We start from the raw sequence: 17,969 nt of genomic DNA on the forward strand, positions 1-17,969 counted from the left end.
TTCACAATTTAGAAAGTCAGTTCCGCTCCTCACTTAGATAACCATAACATGAATACTTATGAATAATTTCAAGTTAGAAATATGGTCGAGCATAAAAATTCGTATGAAAATTATGAAACGAGCTTGCGCTCGTTTCATAAACAAACATACTCGCGTCTTAATTACTACCATTATAGGCTCGTTGCATAATGTACTATTTCGTAATTCCTTATCGAGATGTTGATCATTAGAATACTGATAATTTCCACAGAAGTGAAATATATTAAAATCGTGAACCGACATTCGTGATATATTCAGAATGCAGATATGAGTTATCACAAATACATTCCCACAAAATTCATATCAATGCCTAAAGTGTGGGCTTCCTTTAGGCCGTAGGCCTACTGTTTACATTTTATACAACTAGAACCTGCGTCAAAATTTGACATAACCTATACCATTCCTTGTACTGCCGACACTTGTCTCGCTCTTTTGTAACCCTACAAAGAAATTATCTTCTTGTACTTGCCTAAGTATATAAACATTATTTTACTAAACATACAGTAATGAACAGAAACACTTATCACTGTAGAGATTGGAGTCTGTGTTGTAAGTGCTGTAGCGTGGTGGACTCTGCACAGACATTAAGACGACTGCGTAATACAATTTTATTTTCATACAATTGTGAAAAGTTTATTTACCTCCACATCGTTCTTGTGAGGGAAAATCGGACTAATCATCAACAAGGTATATTACTTTACAGCAGGACAGCAACCGTAATCACAAATCTATTATCAGCAATTCCATATTTAGGAACATTTCATTACTTGAGGGGCAAACGAAAATTTTTACGACCGGGTGCGGCTCATTATTTCAAAATTATCTAATTGAATAATATAAGCAGGAAAACAGAGGTATTCACATAGGTGTAACTTTACATTATAGTATTAATATTAGTAGTATTAGTATTTATTTAACCTGGTAGAGATAAGGCCGTCAGGCCTTCTCTGCCCCTCTACCAGGGGATTACAACTATAATATGAACAATAAAATTACAATTAACATTAAATTTACAATTACAATTACAATAAAAATTAAAGTACGACAAGATTACCTGATTAATGAAAGCTAGACATTTTATCATAGAAGTTAAGAACAAAGAATATTTTTATATTTACTGAATTACAAATTAAACCTACAATAACAAAAATCTATAGGTCATATTTAGAGCGTACCTCCCTACCATTTACTTTATATTTACCGGTACACTATAAGACATTCATGGAAACTTCAATTCAATCATTTCACACATATTACAAATTGTTGAAGTCCCGCGCCGTGGCGTCGTGGTCTAAGACATCCTGCCTAGGACTCCCGTTACGGAATGCGCGCTAGTTCGAGTCCTTATAGGAGAAGAAATTTTCTCATGAAATTTCGGCCAGTGTATGGGACCAGTACCCACCGAGCATCGTGATGTACTTAATAAGCTACGATAGGAGCGAAATCCCGTTACGAAAGCCAGCTATAACGGCTGGAGGATCATCGTGCTAACTACACGATACCGCCAGCCTGCTTGGATGATCGTCCACCTCTACTTCGGCATATGGACGTGAGGACAGCAGACGACTGGTCGGTCATGGTCCTTCATGGGCTGTCGTGCCTCGGATTATTACTATTATTATTATTATTAATTGAAATAAGATTTAAATACAGTCCACTTGTTTAATAAGCAGACAAGTAATTTAACACAAAACATTCATGGAAACCTCAACTAATTCACTCGTTTGGCACACTTTAAAATCAGGAAAATTAATGTGAAGATTGGCACTGCTTTTCTGGTACAAGTTTCTCAATGTCCTCTTTAAGCTCGTTGAGGGAATGTCTCAGGCTTGATTCTAGTGCAGTGCTTTCATTACGATTTCTCGGTTTCTATTTATAGCTGCTTTAAGAGCCGAAAAAGCACTTTCACACATATACGTACTGCTAAATAATGATAAAATTCTAAACGAGAATTTATGCAGTTCTTTTGATATTTCAAAAAATTCTAAGGAACTTCATATTTTTTGGTATGGAAGAATAGATGTGCCTAACAATCACATAGGTCCATTTGAAGGTCTGAGTGCACCTAGTTCACGTAATTTTCCATAGGGTTTTAGAGAGTGCAAGTTTTGGCTTTGGAGTGTCTTGGAATCCGTTCTTGAACTCCTCCTTGATATAATTTTTATGATTTCCTGAAACTGCATGATATTTCAGTAATTTTCTTCATCTTTCAAATGTTGGCAAGAAGGGAAGTGTGATGTAGGTATAATTTCTTTTTAAGGTAATTTATATCACAAGTCTATTAAGTGTGTGTATCCAATGCCTGCTCACTTCACTTGCGTGATTCGGGTTCTACATATTGCGGATAGATGGCAGGACCAATTTTCAATTTGTACATCACTTAAAAAACTTACGTGTCACCTTAATGTGCCCCATAAAATTTTTTGCAAAATCAGAGACTGGAAATTCAGGAATTTAAAGTAAATGGTGTAAAATTACAACTCTTCAATACCTTATTTTTACTTAAAAATAATTTATATCTTTTTTTTTCATATAGTCCGTTAATAGTTATGTGTTATCAGTTAGTTTATTAAAGTTAATAAAAAAACTCACAAATAAATTTATTATAAATTCATATAAAAACCAAATCCTGTATCTTTCAGAGATTCTATCTTGTATGTATTTATTTACACTGCAAGTGGGCAAGCACCCAGTGGCAGTGGTATATACAATATAAACAATACACAATAAAATGATAAGCAATACACAATAAAATTTACAATACACAATACAATTTTACAACACATATACAATTTTATACACAATACAATAAGAATACACAATACAATTTAACACAATAATAATAAAACAAATAAAATACCTAATTTTACAATACAACCTACATAATTATGTATAGGTCCTACATAAGTTTCAATAGTCTTTCACTTTACTCTCATCTCATTCCCTGTAGTGGCACTATGACGCATTTCACTGACACTTTAGCACACATTTCACTGACACTCTGTAATACATTTCACTGACACTATAGAACACATTTCATTGACGCTATAAATTATCACTGATCGGAACTGTTCACTGCACTGTAAAACCATAACTTCACTGACTCACCTCGCTTCACTGATACAACAGTTCAAATAAGTCAAATAATTACATCCTTATGCATACTTATAAACAGAATTACATTTAAACTAAACATTTTTAGTCCAAGGCCCTCTTACACGCTATTTTTAAATAATTTACAATTCAAACCAAGGAAGTAAACTCGTCAGGCTAGATAAATACATGTCACCTTATGGTCGTATGAAACTTTATCACTAATGTAGGCTGCTAATGTGGAAAAATACTTATATTAATTTAGTTGTATGGACACGTTACATGTTATATATGCAACTCCAATTTCAAAGTGCAGTAACTACTCAAAGGTTATAAAATGATAGCGGAATAGTGTTCAAATAAGAACAATAAAGAATTCGAAGTATTAGGGAAAATCTCCTGTAAAATAGCTTTGCTGATGCAGAAAGGTATGTTATTAAAATTACAAGAATAAGATATTTTATAATAATTATAAATGATTAACTAATTGATTTAAAAGAGGAGGACTTAGTAATATATGAAATGCAAAAATAAGCTCCTATATATTTAGTCCTCTTTAGGGAAGGGCACGGACTGGAATTGTCCTCGTACGGAGGCCGCTTAGATGGACTCATAGTACTACCTGGGATGGATGTACGCTCTACAGATTCCACTACACGCCCCCTTCGTACTCCCCTACAGCCTACATGATCCATATACCTTTCCGCGTAGACCCTACCGCTGCACCTCAATCCCGGGAGCCCAGTGATGAGCCCACAGTGTACAGCGCTACCACCAACAACAAATGACCACATATCTAGGTGGTCCAAGTTCGGTGGCAGCCTCAGTCGACTCTACATAGGAGCAAAGCTCGAAACCTATGAAAGAAACGGAGCTCATGTTGATGATGATGATGATGATGATGATGATGATGATGATGAAATGGGTAGAAGTGTAATTACTATGGCGAAATGAATCCGAGGCTCAATACCGAAAATTACCCAGCAATTCTGCTTCAATTGGTTGCGGGAAAACCTCGAAAAAACCTCAACCAGGATTTGAACCCAGGCTCGTTCGTTTCACGTCATATTGTTGTTCCACAGCGGTGGACTAACTGTGCTGATGTAGATGCGGTATCTTATTAAAATTATAACAGTAGGAAATTTACAACTAATTTATTTACCAGAGGACTGCTTAGTAACATATGAGGTTGCATGAATAAGCTATTATTTTCAAAATTGGCAAGTGTTTATTAAAAATATTATCCACATACAAACACAAAATATTTGACACTGAATTACAGTCTTGTATTCTTCTCAAACATAAAATGTAAACATTAAATGAAAATTGACAATATTCATACCAACAAGAAAAAGAAACATTCTCATAGTTTTTCCAATATTGTAAGTAGTGTAACCAGCAATGCATCATATAAGCCCAAGAGACTAAAAAAATGTATACGTTACACAATGAGACAGGAGCATGTTGCCAACCTAAATTAGAAAATAATATTAATATTTCTTGCTTTAATTTTGCAATCACTTATCACTTCCGAATTTCTATGGGCTTCAACATACCGTTTAAAATGAGAATTGGTAATGGCATTGCACTTGTCAGAATTTTTTGCTCCGACACACTTCATATCACTTACTTATTGTTGGTAAGCCTGGTATACTACAGAAGGACCTGCAGGTTGTTGTGCTGCAAAGCCAATTGCACCTGCCTTAACAGCCTTGGGCCTTGGAGCTGCTGGGAGGGGAGCATATTGTAGCTGTGGCTGCACTCCCTGGTACTGCACTGGTGCAGGTGCAGGTGCTGGTGCAGGTGCAGGTCCAGCTGCATGTGGCTGTGGAACTGCAGAAAACTGTTGTCTGGCTAGAGCTCGCAGTTGTGCCAACTGTTCTGGTGTTGGTTGTGCAGCCACACTGTTGTAAATTTGGGCATATGGTTGACGAGCTGGAGCTGGGGCTGGACGCTACAAAGAAACAAGCGATCATGTTGTTCAACATACGGTATTTGCGTAGCCCAAATATTTTTGTGCGAGATCGTGCGTATTTGCTTGCTTTCCGCACAAAACCAATATGCGGTAAGTGTGAAATACCACATTCAGTATTCCCAACGTAACACACATAACAATTTCACTCTTCTTACCGCTTAAAAGACATATTCATTTTACTGCTTTAGGCTTTTAACATATGATTTTTAGAGACGTTTAACATAGTAATAATTATTAATTAATTGGAAACTTACCACCTAAATTGCACTGTTAATTATTGTGTTTAAATATTTGCAAAAATTAAGTAAACTCTACTACTCCACTAAAGTTATTGCATTCGTGATGCAAGTAACATTAAGGAAGCCGTGAAAAAATCAACAACATTCCAGATACCGATGTTATTACTGCAATATGTTATATAAATAATATTGTTAAAATATTAAAATGAAAAATAAATCATTACATAACCTTACCGATTGTTTTAAGTTCGCATTTATAGACTGGGGGGAAAAAAAGACAGACGTATATCACGTCTCAACTACGTTTCGCTTTTTCAATCTTTTCCTCGAACATGAAAACATCAACATACCGCTCTTGTAACGCATATTACTATTACGGTCTTACTAATAAACACTGTATAGTTTTTATACGAGACTGATGCAGAGCTGAGACAGAAAACGTTACTAATAAATCATGCATAAGCGATTGTTTGCAGTAGTTACATACACGAAACCCCTTGTTTAAGCGTTGTACGAGTATATAGAGAAAAAATGGTCGCCACTCTAACAGCTGTTCGTATCGACTGTCATTTTATAATGATGGTTGCCTTGTAACAACAGAAGAACAAAACAAAAACCACAGAATAATTAGAATAATATTATTGCTGTAGCTCGTACTCTTTGACCAAAATATAGTGTGGTAATCGATCAGAGCCAGTTGTACTATCGATACATAACACGGCACACTAGAGCGTTCTACCGGATGCAATAGAGAACCTCAGATATTCTATTACCTTTCGTAACGAAGTAATAACGAAACTATGACGTAGATGTGTAACAGTTGCACTGTTATACACGACGTATGTAGTGATTATTAGTAAGGAATTTACAAACGGCTTACAAACGAGCTACTCATTGTATAAGTACACATAAGAGAGTTAAACATCTGTATATAGAGTTTTTATTAGTTAGTCGACACGAAGCTTCCATGACCTTTAAGAGAGTAAAATATAAGAAAAGAGAAAACGAACATGCTTGCTATACCAGTGGCTCCCAAATCCTTTCGACTTGCGATCTTATAGTGATCCAAACCATGCACATAATTTCATATAAAATTTTTAGAAAATCTAGTTATTAATCGCAACGAAATTGTACAATACAGGGCTTCTATTATACAGAGTGTCTCATTTAATTTGACCACCCAAAATAACTTTGTGCGCAAGCACCAAATGAAAAATTGTTTCATACAAAAGATGTACCGTCAACTCTGGATATAGTGAACATTCGGCTATAGTGAACCTACATCGTTGGTCCCGACCCGCATACATTAAAAAGTACTCGGTTACAGTGAATATAAAAAATTGAAGTTACAAGAGTTGTATCCTGACATTCTTATTTGAAGTCAGACCTTCTTGTATAAAGTTGAGAACAACAACATTTTAAGTTTCTTACTTCTTTAGTCAAAGGACAAAGGTAGGATTAGTGATTTCTAGACAATGAGCTGTACTGTAAATCCAGGCAACGCGTGGCGACCTTGCCTCACTCCACCATCGAACGGTTGCCATTCTGTTCTCAGGCACACTACTCTACTGTTATTTCTAATTCTACGCAGTCAAAGGTTTGCCTTTTGTTCTCAGAAACATTTCCATTATGACGGATAGCATCGAAACAAAGGAAAATGAAATTACCTTCTTTTATTAAGAGGGGACGGACATTATGTCCAGAGCATAAATGAAGGTAAGATTCTGATGGTTTTCAAACTCCATCAACCCCCTCCCAGTTTCCATTAAGTGACCCGGGAAATTCCAAAGCTGAGTACGCAGTCACACCATAACAGCGTTTGTCATTTCTACCTGGTCAGTCTGTTTCTAGTGTTCGAAAAGTGAATATACTGTATAAAAATGTCGAAGTGTAAAGTGTTTTCTTTGGTAGATATGGAGAATATTATAAGTGACATTGAACGTGGTCTTTTGCAAGCGGACGTGGGTCGATAGCATAGTTTAAGTAAATCAACTATCAGTAACAGTGTACAGTATACAGTGTAATCCATTCCACAAAAATGAAATACTTTAATTACTGTTTATAGTATTTTATTTTCTTGTTAACAATTTCATTCATTTCTGTCATTTAAGGTTAGGGGAGAGACGATTCGGATTTAGTGAACTTCGGATATAGTGAACGAAATATGCAAGTCTGCAGAGGTTCACTATATCCGGAATTGACTGTGCAACTGAAAGGGAGAAATAATACTGATGGTGACGCAACCTTGTAGCGTTATTTATTGAGATACGAGTACTAGCATTGTTTTTTTTAAATGGCACTATGTATTTATTATTCAGTATTTCAATTAAGCTCGTCAAGACATGTCCAAAAATGTATCACAGTGGGTCATTCTACTAAACAAACGAATCGTTATTTGATGCTTTGACGGCATGGTTCCTATGCATAGTAAATACAGGGACATCATTTTATTTTTACTTCAATTTTTATTGTGCCTGAGTTTTTGAATGTACTTCACTCCCACCCCCTCTACTAGTAAACTTCCAGCCGTCCTCCACACAGAATCATGCCCGCGTATGCAGTACTGAGTTAGTGAGTATAGTACGTTCCAGAAATATGTTCGCGTTTTCCAGTGACGAAAGAGCTTTCAATATTGAATCATATTTTCGCACAGGTACTGTCGTCCGTTTGCCTACGTCGCATCCCGTTTTCCCCCACCTGCTTCTGTTCGTCCCTCTGTAAAGTCTAGTAGCTGGCCTATCTTTGCTCTTTTCTGAAAACATTAATTTCTGTTAGGAATTGGACATCTACGTGATATTATACAACTGTTTAAAATAACTTCAATAAAAGTAATTAACTGTCACGTGATTCCCCCCCCCCTTTCTACGACCCTGCGACAAAACCCCTTGAACGGACAGTAGATAGCATTTCTGAGTAATTTTATTTTTTTCGGATCGGGCAGAAGTGAATATTAAATTATAGTACGTAAGGTACTTTTTTATAGAGTAGGCATAGAAATATTTCAACATGAGTTACTTGTACGAAGGACAAAACTGGTAATTGGAATTAGGTACAATAGTCTATAGTGGGATAATGTGCACAAAAGAATTGAAGCCTGTATCGAAATGAACGGCCACCATTTTCAAAAATGTGTTTAAATGTCTATATTATGATTATCTTTCAATTTAACTTCATTCTCTGTATTGTACGCTAATGTGCTGTAACAGTACAATATATACTGCATAATGAATACGTCCGAATGGATAGCTCAATTCGTGAGTAAAAACACTAAGTGTTAATACAGTACTGTATTTTGATTAAACAAAAACCTAGTGAAAATTATCAAACTCAAAATTGCGATATTTCCTAGTTTACATAAATGGATGAACTACTTTTCTTCCCTCCTATACCTAGTAAAGTGATTTGTATTTTACGCCAGTATCATCGAACTCCAGTCTTGGAAGGGGGAGCAAGCGGTGTTTCCGGTGCTAGACCTTTAATCCAAAGATATAGCCAGGTTAATATTAAAAATGTCAGTAAAAATAAAATGAGGTCCCTGTACAAAGGAAGTGATTTGACAAAGTTGGTGTAAACAATACGTAGTAGGCCTACATTGCAGATACCCAGGGTCGCATAACCCATTCCACGTAGCTTTGGTTTACAGTAAACACATAAAACCAAATGTAGCACAGACCACTCACTCAGTCATCAGTGTTCAGCGGAATAAAACTAAAGCTACGTGTAATGGATTACGCGACACTGAGTACCATCTGCAATGTACTACGTATTGTTTACACAGACTTAAAGTCAAATCACTTCATACTATGCACAAGAACTATGCCGTCAAGGCACAATAACGTTCCGTTTGTTACCGTTCTGTTTATCAGAATGGCCCATTGTGATACATTTGTGAAAAAGTCTTAATGAGTTTAATTGAAATATTGAATAGTAAAATATGTAGTGTCATTTAAAGAAACAATGTTAGTACGCGTATCTCATTAATAAATAACGCTACAAGATTGCCTCTCCATCCGTATTATTTCCCCCTTTCAGCTGTACACCTTTTGTATGAAAAAATTTTTATATGGTGCTTAACTACAAAGTCATTTTGGGTGGTCAACATAAATGGGACACACTGTATGTACTGACCTCTGGCGCGGTGTTTTCTTCTCGGCGGCTGGGCATTTCGCAGTCGGCCACACTCTTACTTTAACCCCCCTATTTAAAAATCGTACTTTATAGAATATGCTGGAAATGTCGTCCTCTCTCGATTTATCAAATGTTTTTCACAAAAGACCGTCATAAACTTATCTGATTTTGATATATTAGCACAATATTCTTACACCACATATAACAGACATACATACTAAACAACGACAACAACAAACACGCAGACAACATCATATATTGGCACAGATACATAGATGACATACTAATACTATACAAAGGAAACAAAAGACAGATCCAGAACCTGCATCAATACAAAAACAAAATACACCCAAAGCTACACTACACATTAGAAACTGAAAACAACAAATCCATAAATTTTATAGACATCACAGTAACAAAAGTAGACAAAAACACACATTCAAAGTATACAGAAAATCCACAACACACATACACAACACGTCCAACCACCCCACGCAACACAAACAAGCTGCATTCCGAACAATGGTACACAGACTACTCAACATACCAATGAACCAACAACATTACAACGAAGAGCTAAACACAATCAAATACACAGCACAAGAAAACGGATACAACCTTAACATAATAGACAACATAATACGTAAGACAAAACATAATCAGAAAAAACGTAAGAATATAACACAAACACAAGAACACAAAAAATACATCACACTAACATAAGAAAACAAAAACACACACAAGATTGCAACCTCATTCAAGAAATTAAATTACAACATCGCATACAGAACAAATAACACTCTACAAAAACATCTCAACACACAAACAAACAAATACAACCATACAGGCGTATACAAACTCAAATGTAACACCTGCAACAACTTCTACATAGGACAGACAGGCAGATCATTTCAAACACGTTACAAAGAACACATCACAGCCATAACAAAATTACAAAACACCTCCACATATGCAGAACACATCACAAATGCTAACCACACCCACAGATACATCAACACAGACATGGAAATACTGCACATCCAACCAAAAAACCAGAAACTAAACACAATAGAACAATACGAAATATACAGACACACGAAAACACACTCCAATGAAATTCTCAACACACAACTCAATTTCAGAACACACACACTCTTTGACTCTACATTATACCACACGAACACACCCTCACAGAATACAAAACAAGAGGTGCCAAGACCAACAACGACCAGTTCTGAGGATGACCCATAAAATGTCGAAATATGTTAAGCAGGTACGATAGAATTGAACGCAAGAAAGTCATATAATACATATTCCGAAGTGATAAGGTGTTAAAAGTTGCGTAATCAAGATTTATATGTACAATATTTTCATTTCATTTCATGATAAATGTTTTCGGTTTTTTAAAAAACCATCAGATCATCATTAACCTTTAAATTGAACAGTTGTTACATTATAAACATTGAAAGACAATGGGGTACATAAAAGCAGATCATGTTGAAAGTGTAAAATCATACAAAGGAATGAATATCATAAAACATTAAATGTAGACTATATACAAATTTAAAATTGTTAAAATATTAAAATCAAGCAGTGGGTCCAATATAAAAATTATGTGGAATAAACAGCATGCGCTTCCTTGCGATTATATGTAAAAGGTATCTTGTGTATATAATAGATGTCATAATGTCTGCATCTACAAGACACAAGTTAACCATCAAATGGTATCTATGGGTCAATATAGACCCATATGGCTAGATATTGTAATGTACATTTAAAAAGCAATACCTATCTATATATATATATATATATAATTTGAACTGGTAATGAAAATTACGGGAAAACGGCTGAACGGATTTTAATGAATGATCCTTCATTTTGAAGCTTGAAACCCAGAATTTTTCAGAAAAATAGTAGTTTCCAGTGAAATGTTAATTTTCCTACAACATTTTCCTACTTCCCAAAATCTATCTGTCATCAGTTTTGAGAAATAATGACTTTTCAGAATAAAACAAAACACAAACACACTACAATAAACAATAGGCTATTACACGAAGGCCATGGCCTGCAGGATTGCTGACATATTTAGAGATGAAATTCAATTGGTTATTAAAAACTTCAAGACTTACTAAAAATAATTTACAAGTGTGATTCTGCGGTGTGTAATTTTCTAAGTACAGCTGTTTATTGGATATTAAAATCTACAATACTTGAGGTGGTTTGATCACGTTATTACCGTTAGAAATGAAATATTATTATAGCTGTTAATGCTATGATGGGACTAATTTCATTAATTATACATATTTATGCTATATTGATTATATGAAAGTGAAACGTTTTGGGGTTATATAAGTAAATGTAGAGAATATATTAAATTAGATCTTCATTTCTGTAATTTATTGAGTTGCAGCTATTATACATATACAAAACTTACGTAAGATAATAATATTGTTATTAAAAATCAAATAATTTTTCATAATAATATTGTTATTAAAAATCAAATAATTATTCAGTTATTAATCAAGTGCGGTTGGGTCTTTTTCATATACCTAATGGCGGTATGGTGTAAATATTTATATGCGTCGTTCTCTTCAGTATTGGCTCGAGAGAGCGCAAAAATTACAGTTCCTAAGGAAAGAATAAAAGGTATTACTTACTGATAAAATAAAAGGCCTACAAAATTATGTAGTCTCCGATCATTTCAGGAAGATCTCTTAGCACGATAAAATGATTTTACCCTCTACATTTCAAGCTCTACATGCAGCAGCTATACCAAGATGCTATGCTATGTCTATTGTTCGAAAGCATAGCAAACCTGACATTTTTAACTTTCACCTACAATCCACAATGACCTGAAATAGCTATTCTTTCACTCCCACATGAAAAACTCACTGGTCGTCTTGACATTGTTACTTGCGTTTTCGCGTTGAAACTCAAAAACTGAAGGTGGATAGGTTCAAGAAAAATGGAAAAAACCATTCAGAGGGAGTATGTTTCTTTAATACGGAAGCAAATAACTTTCGAAATGTCTGCCATTCTTCATTGAAAATAAATCTGAAAAATTTTTGTTTGAACGTCTAATGAACTTAGTTTGCAGCATTTGCTGCACAAGCCACTAGCACAGTTATAAAATGGTGAAAAAGTGAAGATAATGTGTATGCAGCATCATGCTTATAGCTGTACGTAACGCCTGGAGGCACGTGTGGTCTTGTAGTCTGAAAATTACGTAAAACTTTGTTGTATTAAAAAATTACTATTGAACAATCAATGTACGACTGTAAAGGAAGGGAGACTGCTTAATTGAATATATTTACTTACGGTGGAGCTAAAGAGTATGTCCAGTGTTGTAGAAAGATGAACCACAAGTGAGGAGGGGCGATAAGTTTACAAGTTAACTAAGTAATGCCAGCCTGAAAGTTGGAGGAGGGAGGTGTATTGGAATACCGGAAGTTACGTGTGCTAGGAGAATTTAAGTTGTATAGTGGGCTGTGTATGTTCGGTAATTGTTCATTGAAAAGAGATACATCATTGTTAATTTTGCTTGTGAAATGTGAAATGGACCGAAATGTTTCGTTAAATTACGCACTATAAACTTAAGTTTATTTCAATGGGTAATTATGTGTGGAATTATAGGATGGGGTAGCTTATTTAAATCTAATTTTAATCCACTTTATTCATTACAGAAGAAAATAATTAAAATATATCTTCATAAACCTACTGATTTTCCATCTCAAAAATTGTTTTTAGATTTTAATGTTGTTAAAATAAGAAAAATGTATTATATTGTATTAATAAAATTCATACTTAAAAATCGAAATCATTTTGAATTGTATTCTCATAGTTATGAAACAAAAGGTATGAATTCTTTAAGATTGTTTGAAACAAAATGCAACACTGCTACAGTATTTAATCATAGTAGTAATTTAGGCCCAGGAATATATAACAAATTTATATTTAAATATCCTAATCTTGCCAATTCTAGTAGTTTTAGTATTAAATTTAAAAAGTTATGTATGGATTTTATAAAAATTGAAAAATAGTAAATTTAAATTTATATATTTTTATTGCGTAGTAGACGTAAGACAAATTGTATTATATACTTCTTAATTTCAATTGAGGAATCCGCCCCTGAGCATGAGTTCTACTCTTTCAGGGGCGAGCTAAAGTTTTTCTGTTTATATTATATTTTATGTTACAATATTATTAGCTAAATAAATAATGGTAGGAAGAAAAACTGGAGATCAAAGTGATTCAGATTAAAACTGTAAAATAAAAGTGTAACTAATAATTTATTTACTAATGAGCAATTATTATAGCCTATGTTATATCTGTAGATAAAACACGTTCCACGTGTGAAAGTAATTGTGAGAAGTAACAAAAATGATGCAGGTGATTATGTCGCAAATATTACGACAACTATTCTGTTTTTCATTAGTATTATACAATCTGAACTGACATAATTCAGAAGTATTTTTAAACACTTTCAGCACAAACTTAATAAGTCATTAAATTAAACATTGAAATGTTATTTCTTTAAAAAAATTCCTAAGTCCGTAATGAAAAGTTCGTGTTTTATACGAACATAAAAATATTGAAATGTTAGTTTCTGACAAATAAGTATTTTGAGTTACGACACTACAGTGTCCAGGATGCGACATCTGTCTACATTACTTTTTCAGACGAATATTTGTATACATTTCAGGAACTAATATTATACGAAATAAGTTAATTTCATTGCTTCGGAATGTAGTTAATAGTTTCATATGTTCAAATAAACTAAGTTATAATTACTGATGATGGCTAACATAAAGCTGAAACTAGTCAACTAGGTTATTACAATTTAGTTTATTTTAACACATGAAATTGGTTATATTAACTATATTCAAGAGTGATATAAAATGTTAAAATTGTGTAATCAAGATGATTAATTTTACTGTTATATCCATTATACTAAAGCTCCATTTCACCAGGATTTCCGAGGTCTCAGATTTATTTTATAAATCATAATTTGTATTTAACTTTATCTCAGTGCTTCTAAATTTCAAACCTGCAGCTTTGCATGAGTCTCAATTGCAATATTCTTAAATGAAGACCAATCATTATGCTACATTTCAATATAAAAGAATGGACTTACCGCAGCAACATATTGTTGTGGTTCCTGAACTTGTTCTTGTTGTGGAGGTGGCGTTGGGATTTTCACTACAATGTTTGTTGGCTCACGGGTGACCTGAGCTTTGAAGCCCTGCAATCATTGACAAACATACACAAGGTACTGCAAATTATACCGTAAAAATTAGTGTCGTAGAGCCAGGAGACTGCCTATTCAAAATTTGGCACACATGTATCATATAAAATCTAGAGTAAAACATTTCATTACCCTTATTAGAACGCGATAAATAAACGCAATTTCAACTGAGAAGTGCTACATCCTTCAGATCAATTACCTTGAACAAAAAAAACTTTATTTTAACTACCGTTGTACTGTATAAGAAAATAAAAACCTTTGGCTGTACGCCTCTGAATAAACGTCCTCAAGATGTCAGTCGTGAACATGAAGTTTATAATATAATAAAAGAGTTTTTCACTTATTGATTGATTCATTAATTGTTAATTATTATGTTGGATGAAGTGTATTATTTAGTTCATAAATGTAGAAAGGAAACACTTCAATAATAATCAGAGACCGGAACTTTGGAAGAATGCCTTTTTAAATGTGTTAAATCTATCTTTATTTTGAAAGTAAATTTGTACGAATTAAACCTTTGTGATTGAAACGTCACAGTTTTATCTTGCCCTTTTCTGCCTTTTTTAAATATAAATGCGTAATTTACAAAAATGTTTTTTTTTGCCTTTATTTGATCATTATTTATTCATTTATTATTAAAAATTGCCTACAGGTATATTTTCATATATTTCTATAACCGTTACAATGAAAGTCACTTCACCGAATGTATATTATAGTATTTCAGTCAGTTCATATTCTCTTTGCAACAATGAGTGCTGCCGTACAAAAATGTATAACAGTAAACGTTTTAATTATCGCTTGTTTTTATTTGACAATGCAACAATGAGTGTGCGTCTATTTTTCTTTCAGTTTTCATTGCGACGTTGTTGTAGCTAGCTAAATATTTCATATCGCAACACATCAGTACAACCAAACACAAAAATGCACTTTCCAAGGCTACTGGGATGAAAACATACTGACAGTAGGATTCCTTCACTTAAAGTCGGCAACCAATGGTATTCAACACCTGAACAAAAAGTAAAAAATTCTCTGAACAGTTACATCAGCAGTTTCAACCCAATCCCAGTCTTGACCCAGATTTCGCTCATCAAATTCATGAAAGTTTAACACAACCTCTTCAAATATCTTACTTTGGAAACTTTTTTACACTAGTACAAGTCAGAAATCAAATTGAAAGATCTCCAAAGAAGAAAGCTCCTGGCCACGATCCTATTGTTCAACCTCTCCTTAAAAAAATTTTCTAGAAAACCACTCGTTCTTCTAACACAAATCTACAATGCAGTTCTACGTTTAACATATTTCCCTCGACAATGGAATCATGCCATAGTGGTTATGATCCCCAAGCCTGATAAAGACAAAAGCAACCCTTCAAATTACCGCCCAATAAGTCTGCTGCCATTACTATCAAAAATATTTGAAAAACTACTTATACCTCATCTCTTAAAACAACTCCAAGGGACTATTCCTTCAACGCAGTTTGGATTTAAAGCAAAACACTCTTGTCCACAACAACTTCATCGGATCACAGATACTATTTTAGATACATATGAGGAAAAGGCGGTGTGCTTGGGTCTCTTCCTAGACACAGAAAAGGCATTTGATAAAGTATGGCATGAAGGCTTGCTCTCAAAGCTTAAAAATCATGTATCAGATAGGCTACCTATTATTGAATAATCAAGTCATACCTTTCACAACGTACATTCTCCGTTAAATACGAATCTGCTCAGTCAAAATCAAATATTGTTCAATCTGAAGTACCTCAGGGTAGTATTTTGGGACCGCTGCTTTATATTTTATATACATCGGATTTTCCAACTCAAGATCACTTAACAATAGCCCATTTTGCTGATGACGTTGCCATTATTAGTAAAGGTACTTGTGAATCTGCAGCAGAACAACTGAACATTTTTTGTGAAAAAATTTCCACATGGTGTAAGCAATGGCGAGTAATTATGAATCCTCAAAAATCAAATTTAGTCAGATTTACTTATAAGAGAAACAGTGTAAATTATCCAGTAACATTATGTGGTTCAGTAGTATACCAATGGCTCAATCTGTCAGATATCTTGGATTAATCTTGGATAGCAAACTTACTTGGCATAACCACATATCAGCTATTGTTAAAAGAATTAGACACAGAATGTACCTTCTAAAACACATTATTCAAGACAAATCTCCATTGCCTCTACACTACAAGAGACTTATCTATATTTCAATCGTGCGCCCTGTGTGGCAATATAGATGTTCAATTTGGGGATCTGCTTCTGCTTCACAAATAAGAAGAACACAGGTCATGCAAAATCGCTATTTGAGGCTGATGTCTGGTGCACCTTGGTATATTAGCAACAAGAACCTGCACGATGATCTCTGTATTCCTGAGGTGACGGAGGTCCTAAGACACAGCTACATCAGACTGTACAACTCTTTCCTAAACCACATGAATCCGCTACTTCAAGTAATTGTCACTAATCCACCACAAGATCCAGCCCACAGAAGATTAAAAAGAAAACGGCATAGTGACATGAGGCTATAGGGTACTTTTGGGATTGCCAGTGGGCAGTACCCATAAACAAGTGTCAAGTTATTTTATTTTATTTTTTTTTCTTTTGTTTTCTTTTTTTTTTCTGTTTGTTATTCCCAACTATAATGTATTTATTTATGTGCAATAAAGTTTACTTCAATTATTAAAAAAAAAAAAAAAGATTTCTTTATCTCCAATAGTAATTTGCAACATCGAGTCGAAAATCTCAATTTGCATTCGACTTACGTAAAGTTTTTCTTGCTGCCGAAATCCCTTTGTGGAAAGTGCAAGGTTGTGGGTCTAGTCCAAGGTTTTTGTAATTGCCTTTTATTGCGTATTTTAGCTATTTATAATGCCTTTTTGCCTGCCTATTTTAGCTATTAATGATGCTTTTTTGCCTGCCTATTTTAATGATTCACAATTCGTGAACTTCCGGTTTCTGATAATAATATTGTGGAGAGCTTTGCCAATTTGTTTCTGTTATTTCCCTATTAAAACATGCACCATAAACTTCGCTTGCTCCTACTAGATTATACTAGATTACAACAATGAATAAAAAGAAATCTTTGAAAGTTTATTCTTGAGAACTTTCATACCACAGAGCCTTGTGGCATTCAGACATCCTCTTCAGACTCTAGAGTATTAAGTCCTCAATTATGGCTCTTGGTACTGAAGAAACTAAAAGTTCATGATATTGGTATATGGGAGCGGTCCCTGCTTTGTAATATA

The 17,969-nt window shown here is 34.2% G+C and overlaps 1 protein-coding gene across 1 annotated transcript in view; it reads right to left on the minus strand.

The window, feature by feature from the left end:
• Nucleotides 1–4,337: 4,337 nt before the first annotated feature.
• The window catches only part of Cpr66D (Cuticular protein 66D), a 76,633-nt gene continuing 63,001 nt past the window's right edge, over nucleotides 4,338–17,969 (minus strand). Inside the window, exons 4-5 of the mRNA XM_069841295.1 lie at nucleotides 14,609–14,716; nucleotides 4,338–5,086 (exon numbers count right to left, since the gene is read on the minus strand). Of these exons, the coding sequence (XP_069697396.1) occupies nucleotides 4,763–5,086; nucleotides 14,609–14,716 (432 nt within the window). The 3' untranslated portion in view covers nucleotides 4,338–4,762. The remainder of the gene's footprint in view (nucleotides 5,087–14,608; nucleotides 14,717–17,969) is intronic.

This window comes from Periplaneta americana, chromosome 12 (assembly GCF_040183065.1).
Source record: "Periplaneta americana isolate PAMFEO1 chromosome 12, P.americana_PAMFEO1_priV1, whole genome shotgun sequence".
Lineage (NCBI taxonomy): Eukaryota > Metazoa > Arthropoda > Insecta > Blattodea > Blattidae > Periplaneta > Periplaneta americana.